Below are 16,362 nucleotides of genomic sequence, written 5' to 3'. Positions count from 1 at the left end.
TTTCCCTTTCCTGAAGGCTGTTTCTTTGCAGTGAACCATCTCTTTTGTTCAGAGACATGAACTGAAGCAGATCAATGATGTAATCCTGAGCTGACCCGGCTCTGTGGGACTCTCCCCTCCACCAGCAGCCTTGTTTAGAACCTGTCTTATAAATCAGCAAGGGCAAGGGAAATTTAAAGTTTCAGTCTAATCCCAGCTCATGCAATAGCTGTGACTTGGGATTTTACCTTCATTTCCTCATTTTTTTTTTATTAATTTTCTCAATTTTGAAGACTTTGAAGCCTCAGGGCTCTGCAAATTGGGTTCACATTTGTGTAGCCAGATGAATCTGGCAACGAGGGCAGCCCTGCTGAATCCAACCCAAACCTTCATTAGCTGTTAAATTGAAGATAAAGTTTGTGTTAATGGAGTGGGGCTCAATGAGGTAATGCCATCAACTCAAGCCTGAATTCAAGGTTCTATTTAAAACAGGATTCTTTTTTTCCTATGCAAGCTTATTTTTTAAAATCCAAGTACTGGTTCTAACTTGATCCCTGAAACTCTTCAGCATTTCTAAACAGCATTTTGAGCAGATTCCTTATAAATAAATAAGGGGAATATATTTAACAAGTTGAATTTGGAAGGCAGGCTTTATTATTTCCATGCTAATGAGAGCAGCCAGTTTTATATTCATGTTTATATAGGACAAGAGAGATTCTTCAGACTCTGAGCCTGGGATTTGCCCAGGCAGGGAATTGTTTGCAGTGCCATCAGGAGAGATCCTGTGCCCAGAGCTCAGTTCTTTAACCTAAACTAAGAAATCCTTCTTTCCCAGGTACCTTTCCTTCCAAACCTTGCAGGATCTTTGTGGGTTTGTTTCCTGTGTTTTCTTGGAAGAGGGTGACATGTGGAAAAGAGGTGCCTTGAGGAGCTGGATAATGTGATGATACAAAGCACTTGTGCAAGTGCTGTTGCCATAAATTACCTTTGATTATTCTGCATCTCTTCCATCTGTTCCCTTTTCCTCTTGTCAGACAAACGTGGTGGAACCAGGAGCTCTTTTTAATGATGACTTCTTGTTCTGAAAGTGGGGAAGGAATAATCAGTATTGTGTGCCTGTGCCTATTGCCAAATCCCCCAAATCCTCACCAGGAACACATCTCCCATCCAGGTATTGATGCATTCCCTTAGCAAGAACCAAAAAACTGGGTGGAGGAGAGGGGGTTTTTTTCCAAAAAAAAAAAAAAGAAAACAAACAAACAAAAACAAACAAAAAAACCAAAACAAAAACCCCCAAACAAAACAAAAAAAAACAACCCCAAAAAACCCAACAAAACCCCCTTAATCTGTGGATTTAGGATCAGCTGTAATAAGGTGGCTTTGCTGACTGGGGGAATTTTGTCCTGCCTGGATGGAAGTTGAGCAGTCAAAGGGAATAGCTGACTTTGTTGTTGTGTTTTTAATATTATACATAAGGAAAAAACCCTGTAGCTGATGTTGATACATATCATGTGCACTCAGATACTTTCTGATATTTGAAAATGGCTTTGTTTGTTTCCTGTCACTGACTTGATAAATTGTAACAAGCCCAGTCCTTTTTGCTGGTGAGCTCTTTAATTTTTAGAGGTGATGTTTTACACCTGGAAGAATACTGAGAATTCATTTTGCATTCTTGTAAGGTCTGGAAGTGTTTCCACTTCAGAACAGGGGTCCAGGAGTGGGAAACTTCCAAAAAGAGACATTTTACATCTCACATCTTCCTCGTTCTAGTTTTAGAAACAGGTGCCAACTTTAAGGTAATTACTTTAAAGAATTTAAAAATCTCTGGAAGGTAATTTTTATGGTGATATTGTGCTTTCACCCTGTCACTTCTTAGCAGGTTGGAAACCTCTAGTGTGGATTTTTGCCACTCCATCTGGGTTGGGAACAGCCAAAGCCCTGGGAGATGGATGGAGTGCTCAGAGGGCTTCTCTGGGGGTGCAGGTGGAGTCTCAATTCCTGCACAAATAATTGGAATTATTTGGTGTATTTGGCTGCAACTTGCAGCTGTTTGTGTGCAGCTCCAGCAAATGTGAGGCTTTGTTTTTAACAGCTCGTGGCAGTGCCTGAGCTGGTGTGAAACCCGAGGCAGTGCCCCCCACCCACAGCTGTAACTCTGCCCTCACTTGCTTCCTCAGGGCCCTTTCTCAAATAGCTGCTCAAAATTGTAAATATCCTGGAGGCCCAATCAGGTGGAACTGGGCTTTCCACGCTGGGCAGTTGGCTGTGATGCTCCCCTCGGGCTCCTGAGCTGCTTTGGGAGGGCTGTTATCCAGACAGGAGGGGACAAACCAGATATGTTCCTGTTTGTCTTCCTCAGTGTCTGCCATTCCTGGGTGCTCCCTGCAGTAGGAGTTGAGTTGTGATTTTCTGTCTGTTTAGTTTGCTGGGTTTCGTGCCCTGTGGGGGTTTAGTTGTTTGGTGTTTTGTTCAGAGAATCACAGAATCTCCTGAGTTTGCAGGGACCCACCAGGATCACCCAGCCCAACCCCTGGCCCTGCACAGACACCCCAACAATCCCCCCTGTCCCTCAGAGTGTTGTTCAAACCCTCCTGGAGCTCTGGCAGCCTTGGGGCTGTGCCCACTGCCCTGGGGAGCCTGGGCAGTGCCAACCACCCTCTGGGGGAAGAACCTTTGCCTGAGATCCAACCTGACCCTGCCCTGACACAGGCTCCAGCCTTCCTGGTGGCTGTCCGTCACAGAGCAGAGGTTGGAGCTGCCCCTTTGCTGCCCCTCGTGAGGAAGCTGCAGCCCCCCAGGAGTTCTGCCCTCAGTCTCTGCTCCAGCTGAACAGACCAAGGGATGTTCCTTTTCCTGGTGAGACTTGGGAGAGAGAATTTTGACTCGGAGTTAAGATGAAATGATTCAAATTCCATCCCCCTCTGGACTATAAAATGTGCTTATTAACGTGTTAAGAGATGAGAGAGAGATCAAGAAATAGCAAAAGTGAAAACCTTAAATTTTTTCAATACTCTTCCCCTTTTTTACTGGATTTTTGCCTCCATCCCCTCTGATGGGATGAGAACCAGACTCTGTCCGTGCCTCACCTTGAACAACTCCAGGTTTTCTCCTTGCTGGAAGGAACCAGGCCTGTGTTTGTGTCTGCCCTTTGTTGATCCTGGTGGTGAAGCTGCCTGTGCTTTAACGTGGGCCTTCTTTAAAAAAACCACCACAAAACACAGCCCAACAGCCACACAAACCCATCTCACAGAACCCCTTTACATTTCCTTTAAATTCCAGAGCTCCTTTTTGGAGGGATACATGAAATCTTCAGGGTGTGGGTGTGAATGCACAGGTCTGCTCAGCCCAGTGTGGAGCCTGTTTTTTGTGGGGTGAGGAGGAGAAGGAACCTCTGTCCCTCTGAACCCCTGTGTTGCTGCTACAGCCATGCCTTGCACAGTTTGCATTCCCAAAAACCTTTCACTGACAAGTTGTGCTGCCTTTAGCTCAGTGTTTTGTTGTCTCCTGCTTGAATCCATGTTCAAGTGGGGTGCCCTTGAGTTAGTGTTTGTAGGGAGGAGGAGCATGGTTTGCTCCAAGAATTACTCCTTAGGAGTTTCCTGGGAGTTCCCTGGTGTTCCCTGGATTTTCCTGCTGTTTTCAGCCTTACCCCATGTCCAGTGACCTTCTATATTCATGTTTTAAGGTTTTTAATTCAGTACTGGAGATATAATTGCTGTTGGCTGATAGAAATTCTGGAAAACCTCCTGCACAAAATCCAGAAATTACACCAACACATCACCTTGTGCCTCTAATTTGGGGGAGAACTTGAACTCCCTGGATTTGTACCTTCCCCAGGCCCTGTTTCCCTGGGATCTCTCTTTGTGACAGGACTCTGCTGGGAACTTGGATGAGACTTAAAAGCAGCAATTTGCAGGGTCTTGTTTTCTCAGCCTGCTCATTTTATTCCAACCTTCTCCAGGTGTTTTTAGCATTAAATAATGTCCAGGTCCTTTATCCCCTGGCTCTGGTGTGAGGAGCACGTTTCCTGAGTGATGTGACACACGGAATGTGTGACATCTGCCTCGCTGGGACACCCTCTGAGCTCCTTCCAAACCCTCTGGGCAGCTTCCTGGGAGCATTCCCAGACCCACCTTCCCTGCAGAGTCACCTGGAAAGGAAAACCTCCCTGCCCCTGTGGCACTGAGGGCAAAGCAGGGCCTGAATTCCTGGTGACTTCCTTCTGCTGGCAGAGGCTGTGACTGAGCCCTCAGGGAGGTGCTCAGGCCTTGTCTCCCTGGACATTTTCCACTGCTGGAAAACGAGGGGTGGGCAGGGGAATTGCTCAGTTGTGGTGCCAGAGAGGTGGAGAAAAGGCTCTGGATGTGCTGCAGATGCTGCTCAGCACCAACACTCAGCTCTGGACTTGTCCCCCCAGGTGCCTTTTGATCCTCGTGGCAACTGTTGGCCAGGTCAGGGAATTCAACTGGTTCAGTCCTTGGAGCTGCTGGGACTGACTGACCAGATCTGAGGGGTTTGTTCAGCAGGGTTAGTGTTCCATGGACACAGGAAAGTGTCTTTGGGGGGTTTGTTCAGCAGGGTTAGTGTTCCATGGACATGAGAAAGTGTCTTTGGGGGGTTTGTTCAGCAGGGTTAGTCCCTCCACTTTGGGGGGGGTTGTTCAGCAGGGTTAGTCCCTCCATGGACATGAGACAGTGTCTTTGGGGGGTTTGTTCAGCAGGGTTAGTGTTCCATGGACCCAAGAAAGTGTCTTTGGGGGATTTGTTCAACAGGTTAGTCCCTCCATGGACATGAGAAAGTGTCTTTGGGGGGGTTGTTCAGCAGGGTTAGTGTTCCATGGACATGAGACAGTGTCTTTGGGGGGTTGTTCAGCAGGTTAGTCCCTCCATGGACATGAGAGTGTCTTTGGGGGTTTGTTCAGCAGGGTTAGTCCCTCCATGGACATGAGAGTGTCTTTGGGGGGTTGTTCAGCAGGGTTAGTCCCTCCATGGACATGAGAGTGTCTTTGGGGGTTTGTTCAGCAGGGTTAGTCCCTCCATGGACATGAGAGTGTCTTTGGGGGGTTGTTCAGCAGGGTTAGTCCCTCCATGGACATGAGAGTGTCTTTGGGGGTTTGTTCAGCAGGGTTAGTCCCTCCATGGACACGAGAAAGTGTCTTTGCAGTATCATTTTTTCCCTCCTTTCTGACTTGTCTTTCTTGGGAATGAAGTCTCAAAGCTCAGGATGTTTTTGTGTGGAGTGTTCTCCACAGGATCTTTCTCCTTTTTTCCCTCTGGTGTTTCTCTCACTTCAGGACCTGGACTGTGTTGTCTGGCTGTGCCTTGTCTGTGTTGGTATTTCTGTTCAGCGGGAGTGTTTAGATTGGAGATTAGAACAGCAAAGCACAGTAATAAATCTGACAGTGAACTCTCTGGAGCCTGATATGGAAAGGAAAGGAAAATAAATGTGTTACCTGTTTGAAATCTGTGCTTTATAGAGGAACTCAGCTGCCTTTTAGTACTTTATGGAGGTGTATCTTGTAAACCTGAATGGTTCTAAACACATTTAGCTGCCTCAGGTCTCTCTCCTTGCCCAGTGTGTAACTCAAAGGTTTGAAAATCAGAGGAGTGTTTGCCATTTTTGGAACTGCTGCAGCCACTGGTGCCAAGTGCTGTGGAAGATGTATAATAAACCAAGCTCCAAACTGAGCTTCACTTTATGCTCAGTTTAATTTGCTCATGTCCTGGCTCTGGAGCTTTCTGCAGCCTGAATTCTCTTCTTAGCATTTATAGGCTATTCTGTGTGATGGGGGTCTGAAATTCTGAGCCCATCCTGACTTTTGCACTCTTAGAAGTGCTCTGATGTGTTATTTAATTGTGAAGGTGCTTTTTTTCGGTGCACTGTGAAGCTGAGAAAGTTGTAGCATTTCCTACATTCCTGGGGGGTCTTTATTTGGAGCAGCAATTTCAAAATCAGACAATAGCAGCCATGAAATCCTCCTGTGATGTCAATTCCAAAAGAAAAATAGTATTTCTAGAAGATGCTTTGCTTTCAGCACTTTGGGTTATGTCAGAATAACGTGCAGAGAGTCCCACAGATTATTTTTGAGTGCCTGCAGTCTTAATGGAGGAAAAATCTACAACCACTTGGCTTTTACCAGAGGTGTTTGTTGTAAAATACCTCGTGTGGGGGGAAAATAAAACACAAACATCAGTCAGCAGAAAATAAAGATATTTTATCTAAAGGTTTCCTCTCAGCAGCTGGAGAAAATCTCATAATTTCTGCAGTAAAACCCCAATACATCCAACTGGGAATATGAAACCAGGGAACCTGATGCCATGAAATCAAACCAGAATTCCTCTGATTTTATCAGATGCCTGTCGGTGCTCTGAAAAAAACTGTGTTACTTGATTGAGTTTGGGGGAAATTGTGAGTGAAAGCATCTCTTGTCAGCTGAGAAATGAGAGTCCTCTGGCAGACAGGAAAAGGTTCCATCCTCAGCTGGGATATTGCTGGGAACAAACACACTCAGAGCCATGGAAGGAGCTGGGAGGAACAAGGACTGCTGAAGTAGAGCAGGATTTTCTCCCTTAACCTAAAATCTGGGAAGAACAGCGTGACCTGCCCTAAGGAGGCTGTTGGCCTCTTTTTTTGTTTGATGGTTTTACTGCTCCTTTCGTGGTCTGAACTGTAAAAGAAATCCAGAGGGAAGGAGCCCTGTTTGCTTCCCGTGGTTTATTGGATCTGAGTGGTTTGTAATGCTCATTTTTCCCTGAAGAAATGCTTGGGGGGGGGATGTGGGGGGGTGGTCTTTGCTGAAAAGGTACCTTTGGAGATTCAGGAATATTTGTGTTCACGTTTCTTTTGGCAGGAGCAAATTGGCTGTTGGATTTTTTTGTTATGATTTGATTGTGGTTTCGTGTAAAGCTTGGCATGGAAAAGCTTCTGTGTGAGACAGGAGTGAAGAGGCTGAATCTCTGCTCCCTGAAAAAGGTGGATCTGGCTGGAAAGTCATGAGTGGAGTGTCAGGAGGCAATAAATAGGGAATAATGACCTCCCACAAGTGACAGAGAGTATTTGGAGAGCTGTTGCACACAGAGGTGCTCCAGCTGGGAGCCCCACACTCCTGGGAGTCTCAGACAATTTGCTGCATCAGTAGAGCTTTTAGATGGACTTTTTCCATACTTCTCCCTACCTGGATACAGGACAGGAGACAGGGCAGTAGGTCAGCCAGACATTTGGCTGCCTGTACAGCATTTTAAGTCTCCAGGTTGTGGGTTTGTGCTGTTTTGGCCAGGCAGTGCTGTGACTGAGAGCCCCACAGTGTGTCCTTTAAACACGAGAGCTTTCAGAAGGGAAGGGGAGAATGACTGAAATTTCTGCTGTTTCGTGCTAGTTTTGGTGTGGAAAGGAGCATTTTAGGGGTTGAACATGAAGAGTCTGTCAGAGAGGGAGTAACTGGAGCAGAAAGACTCACCCTACCTCGCTGCAGGACGTCAGAGCTGTCGCTGGGAGAGAGAGCAGGAGGCAGCTGAAGCACATGCAGGCAGTCCTTGGAGTCTTAACACCACCCTCATGGTCCTTTTATGCTTAAATATTGGCTTTTGCACTGCTGAGAGGGCAGTGTGGGCACAGCAGTGTGGGATGAGCCTTTGGGAGCCCTGGCAATCCTCCAGGGTGGCTGCAGGGAGTTGGCTGGTGGGTTCTTTGTCCCCACCACAGGTCACAGCAGGGGAGGGAGGGCTGGCAAACCCAGCAGCCCTGGGGGCCTGGAAGAACTCCTGTCTCTCCCAGGAGGCCTGGGGGTGGGAATTCTTGGTGCTGAAGGATCAGCTGTGCCCAGGGGAGGACCCCAGAGCCAGACTCCATGTCCTCAAATCCCAGAATCCCATTAGGGTTTGGGGTGGGAAGGACCTTAAAGACTGTCTAATTCCAGATCTAGGTCGAGGTCTCACTGCCCTCTGCACCAGGGTGTTCTCTAAGTGATGTGCAAGAATTAAACCCACTTTTATTGTTTTTATTTAATTTATTAATGAATTTATTCAATTAAAATTTCATTTCTCTTATTTAATATTTATTATATTACATTAAAACACTTTTTTATTTACACAGGACTGATTCCCCCCCCCCTTTATGACTTTTGAATAGCAAAAAGGTTAAAATCCAGGGAGCTGCTGTTTGTTGGTGCAGGGGGAGGGTTTACCTTTAAAAATACAAATGTGGGACATGTAAATAAAACACTGGAGTTGTTTTATAGCAAAGGCTCTTCTGGCCTTTGACCTTTCTCCAGAGAAATTTTGGACTTTGGAAATGCAATAATAATCCTTTGTAAGTGATCCAGGACTCTAAAATGGTTAAATCTTAGAGGAAAAAACAGGGAGATAACACACAGTCACACTCCCCAACTGCCTGAAAGTTCTTAAATCCTTGAAATCTGTGAATGGGCAGATTTCCTGTGCCTCAGAGCTGCTGTGAGGAGACAGCTGTGCCAAACAGCTGGAATATCCAGAGGGATTTGACCCAAAAATACCACAATTAGACTCCTGGAAGCTCGAGCTAAAGCACCTCCCAGCCTTGTTGCCTTTGGCAGGAGGTGGATTTTTGGAAGGGGGGAGTGGAGGGGTGACAGGTGACTGTGTTAATAATACTCTAATGTTATTAATAATAATTAATAATAGCAGAGTATTCCAGCCCAGGCTGGAACCTTGTCCTGCAGGGCTGTGAGATTTCTCTGCAGCCCCTTGAATTTTCCTGTCTCTTAGTCCCTAACACCCAATTTAAACTCAGAATTCTTCTCATCTGCAAGGTGTATTCTGACAAATCCTACTTGGAATTAAAGAGCATGTTTTTTTTTTCCCTCCCCCTGTGTCCTTTGAATCCTTTAAAGGCTCTATGTGTCCCCAAGGAAGTCTGCAGAGGAGAAAACATCCTCCCCCTTGAAGTGGTGCCGGCAGGTGCTGGATAACCCCAGCCCCGAGATCGAGGCAGCCTGCAGGACCCTCATCAACAGGCTGGACCAAGGTAACCCCAGCTGGGCTCTCTTTGCAGTGTGCTCACAATCACAGCTGCCAAAGGGATCCCCCTGCTTTCAGGCTCCGGAGTTTTTAAAGGTTGGAATATTGAAATGTTTCGAATGGGGAAAAAAGAAATGTGTGAAGGAAAAATAAGGCTTTGGGGGAGAGGGGGAGGGAATGCCAGGAAACTGGGATTGCAGCTTTTTTCCTTAGGAGAAGTCCTAATGTTGTTGGGTGTTTCTAATGGTTCTCTCCATTTCCCCCTTTTTGCCTCCCTTTTTGCCTCCCCCTTTTTGCCTCCCCTTTTGGCCTCGCCCCTTTTTGCCTCCCTTTTTGCCTCACCCTTTTTGCCTCCCCCTTTTTGCTCCCCCCTTTTTTGCCTCCCCCCTTTTTGGCCTCCCCCCTTTTTGCCTCCCCTTTTTGCTCCCCTTTTTGCCTCCCCTTTTTGCTCCCTTTTTGCCTCCCTTTTTTGCCTCCCCCTTTTTGGCCTCCCCCTTTTGCCTCCCCTTTTGCCTCCCTTTTTGCCTCCCCCTTTTTGCTCCCCCCTTTTTGCCTCCCTTTTTGCCCCCCTTTTTCCCCCCCTTTTTGCTCCCCTTTTTCCCACTCCCCTCCTTTCCCCCTCCTTTTCCCTCCCCTTTCCCCCCTTTTCCCTCACCAGCTGTTAAGGATAAAACAGTTGCCTGCTGCTCCAAGCTCACACTAACGAAATATTCAACTTGAAGAAATTGTATCACTTGCAAACCAAGTTTGTCTTCCAGTTTTATCAGCCCCTAAAAGCACTTCCTGGTGGTTTGGGCTGTGTCCCTTAATCCTGAGGGGAAATCCAGACTGCCTGGAATGAAAACCTGGAGTGTTGTGTTGGGTGGTGACATCCCATCACCACACTCAGCCTTTGGGGTTTGCTTTTCCAGAGCCTGGAAGGATCCATCCCATGTTGGCCTTTCCCTGGTGGAAGAGCTGTTAAAACTGTTGCAGGGTTTTCTTTAGGGCAAAACTGAGTTTATTCTGTTCCTCCCTCTGAACTGCAGCAGTGGGATGCAGCTGCTGGACATCCTTTGTCCTTCCCCATGTGGGTAAGAGGGGCTGAAATCCTGAGAGCCAAGGCCACTGAGGGCTTGGGAGGGTTTCTTTGGAAGTTTGGGGCTGTTCTTAAGTGCTGGAAACACAACTCCCAGCTTGTTGTCCAGGGCTTTGATACTGGATTTGTCTCTGTGGGAATGCAGGAATTCTGATTTCCCTTGAACCACTCATTTGACCTCAGGGATTTCGAGTCTCAGGTCGCTGGTTTGGGGGTTTGGGTTGGTTTTTTTCCCTGCTAACAGTGTCTGGCACTGTTTGTGCTCAGGCTTCTTTTGAGTTTAACCTTGACATTCCTGAGTATACTTTGAGAACAAACTTCATTTGCTTTTATAAACCATCTGCACTTAGAAACTTGAATGAAAATCCATTTAACCACCTCTCTGCTTTCTGTCTGAAACATTCCAGGCTTTAGTTGTGCTTTATTACTCTTTGTAACTAAAATCCTCCTGACCTATGTGGTAGAAATCAAAAAGAAAATGTATTTATGTGGTGAATCTTCATTATTTTCTTAGCTGATATTCTCAGAGTGGGGAGAGCTGAGTGCTGTGGGCAATTCAGCAGCTCCTTGGATCTATCCAGATCACAGTCTCCACATGTGGAATACACAAATATATCCACAGATATATTTTCTTTAGTAGTGTAGCTGCTCTTTCCACCTCCACTAAGTATGGATGCACTAACTTTTGCTCCCAGGCTTCTTTGGCTTGTATCATGACCATGTGAGTGTGTGTGCTGAATAAATTTAACTCCAGCAGTTGGTTTTCCACATTAATTTGCTCTCCTTTAATCCAAAGGCACAGTTTTGGTAGTTCAATGCTGCCTCCATTCCATCCTTACAGCTTCAGAGTAATAAAGTTCCAGGAGTTCTTTAAAGGGAAGCTGGGGAGTAGAACTGGGAAATATTGATGGAAACACTCATCTGGGAAGCCCAGCACTGGAATTTGCTGAAACATGTGGCTCCTTTAAAGCCAAGTTTGTCAGGAATTATTCTTGGAATTCTTCAGAAGGGACATCACGTCACTGACACATCTTATTTGAATTCCCCCCCCCACCATGACAGCATTAAATCTTATTTGCTACCTCTAGATCTTGTTTCTTTATCTTACTCTGTGTTTCATAAACAGTTGGATAACCTTTTATGGCTTTTTTGTATTTTTCCTTCTAGCCAGTAGATGGAAAAACCTGTATTGCAGCCCCCTGGCATCTCCCAACTTGAATTCTGAGCCAGGCTCCTGTAGCAATGCACTAAACTCTCCTGGGCACCTCAAATCGACTAACAAAGCACTACTAACCTGTGGCAGCTCAGGTATGGCATGGCATAGAGCATGGGCTGTTTAAAATGCAAGGAGGAGCAGGGAAAAGTTGCCAAAAGATGCCCCTCCACCCGTGGGGGTTTTCTCCTTTTCGGTTCCTCACTCCCCCGGGTCGTGTCCCTTCCGTGGGAGAAAAGCTCCTTGCATTTTAAATGTCTTGGAGTCGGTTCTTCTTTGGGATTTTAGAACTTTCTCTCTCTGTATATTTAAATTGGACTAATTTTAAGGGTCTTGAAGCAGTTGGGGCAAAGGAAATGTTGCTTTTGAACGATGTTCTAGTCTGTGGGTGTTACCTTTTTATAAAGTCACTCAGTTTTCTGGTGGGAGACTTTGGGGCAGTTTCTTTTGGAAATACTGTTTTCATGCAGGTCACAGGCAGTTGTAAAAGTCTCTAGGGTAAAACTTTCAGTTGGCTGAGTGGGGCAGCTAAAAGCAAAATAAGAAAAGCTTTCCTTCAGCCTTCAATGTGTTTGGAGGAAGATTTCCTGCCTTAGAGGCAGCTCAGCCACAATTCCTCTTGGCAGGGGGGTTTGGAGGTGTGAGAATGAAGGTCCTCCAGACTGGGGGCCACAGACCCTCTTCCAGGAGCTTCATTTATTATCCTTGGTGCAGTTGCTGCTGTTTCCTGGCACAGCTGCTTTGCCTCTTGGCTTTGTCATCAAAGGAGCCTTCCCTGCTTGGTTGGTTGGTGTGGAAATTGCTAAATCCTGCTTTGCACGTTTGAAAACAAGAAAGCACATTTAACAGTCTCTTGCCTTGGAACTCGATGTGAAACGAACCTTTTTTTTACCTTCTTAAAAAGCAGAAAGGGTTGCCTGGGGGTGTTTTCACAGGTGCAGGTTTGTTTTGGGGATGTGCTGTAAACAGAAAGGAACACTTATCTCTGTTTTCCAAACAAAAGGACACACAGAGCGCTGATTTTTGCAGGCTGAACTCTGCAGGGAAACACCTCTGAGCTGATTTGTTGGGTTTAAGATGAGGTTGATGAGCAACCTTTTCACACAGAAATGGTTATCAGTGTCTAAAAACACCCCAAAACCAAAAGTGTCTGTGCAGCTTCTGGGCTGTTCACCCTGCAAATGTGCTGGTGGACAAGCAGGGACAGGCCAGGAGATAATGAGAGTTCATCTCTCAGGTGACCTGGGCAGGTGTGAAATGAGTTTCAAGTTCACCCTTCACCTGACCAACTCGAATCTGATTTTATTGCTAAGAAAAACATTCAAATGGGAAATGTTTAACAGTAATTTCCCTTAAAAACTAAACAAAACCCTTTGACAAAATCCAGATGTGGGCCCTCTGCTGAAAACCATAATCAGTTCAGCTTTACTGGAGGAAGAAAGTGAGGTTTTAGCCCCTCCTTGGCTGTTTTTAGCCAGACCTGTGGTTTGAAATGCAACAACAGAACTAAACACGTGGAGCTGAATTGGGAACTTTGCCTTTTATAAAGCTGATATTAAAAATCTGGCTGGTGGTGGTAATTCCAGCAGGAAACCTGTGCTGGTTCCTTGGGCCACATCCTAAGGGATGGCTTGATTTCAGCTGCTTCCACTGTCTTTTCCTGAGCCCAGGAAGACAGAAATGGGATTATGTGGTGGAATGTCTGGCCTCTGAGTGTGTGTTTGTGGAACACACGCTCCCAGATGGACCCTGAAGTTCCCAAAGTCACCATTTTACAGCTGGAAAAAGTGTCACTGAAAAGCTGGGAAGCTTGAAAAACCTTAACCCCAAACTATTCTTAACTCTCTAAAAATGGAAAAACTTGAAAAATGGAAAAGCTGGACAAACTTGATGCCTTTCAAACAAGGAATTTGAGGTTAATTGAGCTAATTATTCCGTGCCCATGGAAGAGATTTATTTTACACCTGGACTTACACCTGTGTTTCCCATGTCAGCAGTTACTGCTCATCCAAACTGGCTGAAAGAGTAATATTTGGAACCTGCTGCTTTGTCCTGGAATTGCCCCCAGCTGGAAAGGGCTGCTCAGGGATGGGCTGCAGAGGTTTTGCTGAGAAATGCTTTATTTTACCATTATTGAGCATTAGTGAGGGGGGGCACTGCCTGCCAGTCTGAGCACGTGGCAGGAAAACTGGGAACTAAAGGAAAAGCCAGTGGTAAATGACACCATACACTGGGAGCCTGATTTATTCCTGATTTATCTCTACTTGCTGATTTTATTTAAATGATTATTTCAGTCCCTGCTTGAGCAGGATTTACTTCTTAAGCTGAAAAAGGTGTAAAGAACTCTTGGGCTCTTGCTTTAGCTGATCTTGGGCAGATTGTGTTTTAACTTTGCTTCTTGTGGGTCTCAACCTATAAAGTACTAATTGCAACTTTGTCTTGGAGTTAATTAAGTTAATTAATGATGTCCTCTCTTCTAAAATAGCTCTGTAAGTTGTATGGTCTGTACTCACAGCCCTCCCACAGCTGAAGGACCAGTACCCCAAAGCTCAGAGCTTGTTCTCTCCTCATTTCAACAGCAAATAGCAGAACTCTTATGCCAAGGAAAAGACTGACTTGCTTGATTTAAAAGTACCAAGAGGTAAAAGTTTGCACTTAGGGATGATTGTGATGATATTTTTATTATTATCATCATCCTTCAAAAGGAAGAACTTCCCTGGTGGGAAGATCCTCCCGGTTTGGTTTTGATGAGCAAGCTGTGTCCTTCCCTGTAAGAGAGACTTTGGTTTGTGATGAGAGGAAAAAAAAAAAAGAATAAACCTCAGGAAATGGGAGGATGGGATTTAGGGTAAGCTTTACTTTGCAAAAGCAGAGGGCAGAGCTGATGATTGAGGTTCTGTCCTCTGCCCCTTTTATTCCTGGGATCGTTTTGCTCCTCTGGCCACTCACCGACACCCCGGTCAGCGCTTTGGGTCACTTTGCTGCTTGATTTCTAGATCAACAGCTGCCCTTTTCTCAAGATAAAGCACCAGTATTGCTGATATTTGAAATATATTTCTAAGCTCAAAACCCCCACTGGGGGTCCCTTTGCCACCTTCTGGGCAGAATTCCCCAGAATTCCTCCTGAAAACCGCAGGTTAATAACGGTTGTGTCCTCAAGCGATTCCCAACTCCCACCTTATTTCTCACAGCCATCCCCCAACTTCCCAAGGGCACTGGTTGATTCCTGGGCTGGATGCTGTGCTGTTTGGGGGGTTGTCTGAGTGCCTGTGTGTTCTCTGTGTCCCCCCCAGGCTACCTGAGCATGCACTCTGCGCTGAGCTCCCAGTCCTCAGTGGACAGCGAGCTGAGCACCTCGGACGACTCCATCTCCATGGGCTACAAACTGCAGGACCTCACGGATGTCCAGGTCATGGCACGCCTTCAGGAAGAGAGTAGGTGGCCCCCACCTTCTTTGTGTTACAGCTGGGCAGCTCCAGATGGATTCCAAGTCTTCTCCTCTTCTCCTTTTCCCCAACAAAACAATAATTTTTTCCCAGGGGCTTCCTGGAAAAATCTCCTCACCCAAACTGCCAACGTGGCAGTGGTACAACATCCTCCTCAAGGATTATCCAGAGTATTATCCAAACCCCCTCTCTGTCAATATGTGGATGCCCTTTGATGTTACAAATGCTCCCTGCCAGGTTGGCTCTGAAGTCCAGCTGAGGTTCCAGGAGGGACTGTGTGGTGGCAGTGGCAGTTGTCCCCTCCTTTGGGCACACACAGGTGCTGGGACTGCTCTGGGGCACTGACCCAGATGTGAAATGACCCAGCTGTGAAAAAATAACCCAGCAAAACGTTCTCCATGTCAAGATTTGATTTCCTGAGCAGCCTGAAATCAGAAGCTCTGCAGGGCTGAGCTTTACAAGCTCTTTATTTCACTTAATATACAAGTGGGTTTTCACTGCTGTGATGAGTTAAACCAGGAGTTCAGGGGTGCTAAAACTGAAAGAGCTGAATTTACAATTGAAGTTTTGCTCTGGTAAAGTACTCAGAGGCAGCTCTGCAAATTGAACTTGTTTGTGTCCCAGAGTGGGGGAATTTCAGGGCTCCAAAATCATTAAATCCCTGGGGAAGTTTCTGTTGACTTCTGGAATTTGGCTGAGGTCCTAATTGAAGAGCAAGGTGGAAAAAGGGCTTGGAGCTGTGTTTCTGTGCAAGTGAATCATTAATTTGATTTACAGGAAATAGAGAATGAAGTTCTCTGTCTTTCTTTAGGAGAACATTTACTTTCAGTACTGTGCCTTTATAAATTAAAAAAAAAATTACTGTGACCTAGGAATTTGGATATGAGAGCAAAAAGGACAAAGGACAAAAGACAGAAGATCTTGTCATCACTTTTTTGCAGCTGAGGAAAAGTTGTATTCAAGTGAATAAAGCAAATAACCACCTTTTCCTTTCTAAACTTGACCATTTTTTTATGCTTTGCAATCACTTAAAAAAAGCACCAAGGAAATCCTGCCACATTCCAAAGTTTCCCGTGAAATAGAAAATATCTTCATCCTCAGGATGATGGGAGCTTTTCCTATTTTCATTGTGAAGGGAGGGGAGTGAGGAACAGCTGCTTTTTGTTAAAGTTGCTTGTGTTTTGTCTTGAATAAAGGCATAAATTCTAAATAACCCAGATGTCAGTGCAAAACAGGGATGTTTTCATTGGAGCAGACCTTCAGATCTTTGTTTCCACCTGTTGAAATGCTGATGGGTGTGTAATTAATTGAACTAAAACACTCACCCTGGGAATTAGGCCCCCATTCCTGGTTACCCTAGTGGAGCTTGGTGGCAATATATGGTCCACAATCTCAGTTATTTGTGTGTGGGAATAAGGAGCAGTTGAGGTGCATTGGATGTTAACTCTTGACTGGAATGAAACAGGACTGATGAGGGTGACACTGACCCAGTTTAAGGATTCTGTGAGCCCTGAGTGTCTCCAGAAGGACAGTTGTTAACTTGACCCCCCTTCCAAGGTGAAATGAATCACTAGCACAGAATATTCCAAGTTGGAAGGGACCCACAAGGATCATCGAGTCTAATCCTTGTCCCTGCACAGGCCCATCCCCAGA

The 16,362-nt window shown here is 45.7% G+C and overlaps 1 protein-coding gene across 1 annotated transcript in view; it reads left to right on the top strand.

Moving 5' to 3' along the window:
• Window positions 1-16,362, top strand: part of LOC103754951 (SLAIN motif-containing protein-like) — a 22,971-nt gene that overhangs the window by 1,444 nt on the left and 5,165 nt on the right. Inside the window, exons 2-4 of the mRNA XM_029963751.1 lie at window positions 8,846-8,979; window positions 11,218-11,358; window positions 14,557-14,697. Coding sequence (XP_029819611.1) covers window positions 8,846-8,979; window positions 11,218-11,358; window positions 14,557-14,697 — 416 coding nt within the window. The remainder of the gene's footprint in view (window positions 1-8,845; window positions 8,980-11,217; window positions 11,359-14,556; window positions 14,698-16,362) is intronic.

Source organism: Manacus vitellinus, unplaced genomic scaffold, assembly GCF_001715985.3.
Source record: "Manacus vitellinus isolate BGI_N305 unplaced genomic scaffold, ASM171598v3 scaffold_62_pilon, whole genome shotgun sequence".
NCBI classification, from domain to species: Eukaryota; Metazoa; Chordata; class Aves; order Passeriformes; family Pipridae; genus Manacus; species Manacus vitellinus.
Note: the sequence above shows the minus strand (reverse complement) of the source record. Positions and strands in the feature narration are given on the sequence as shown.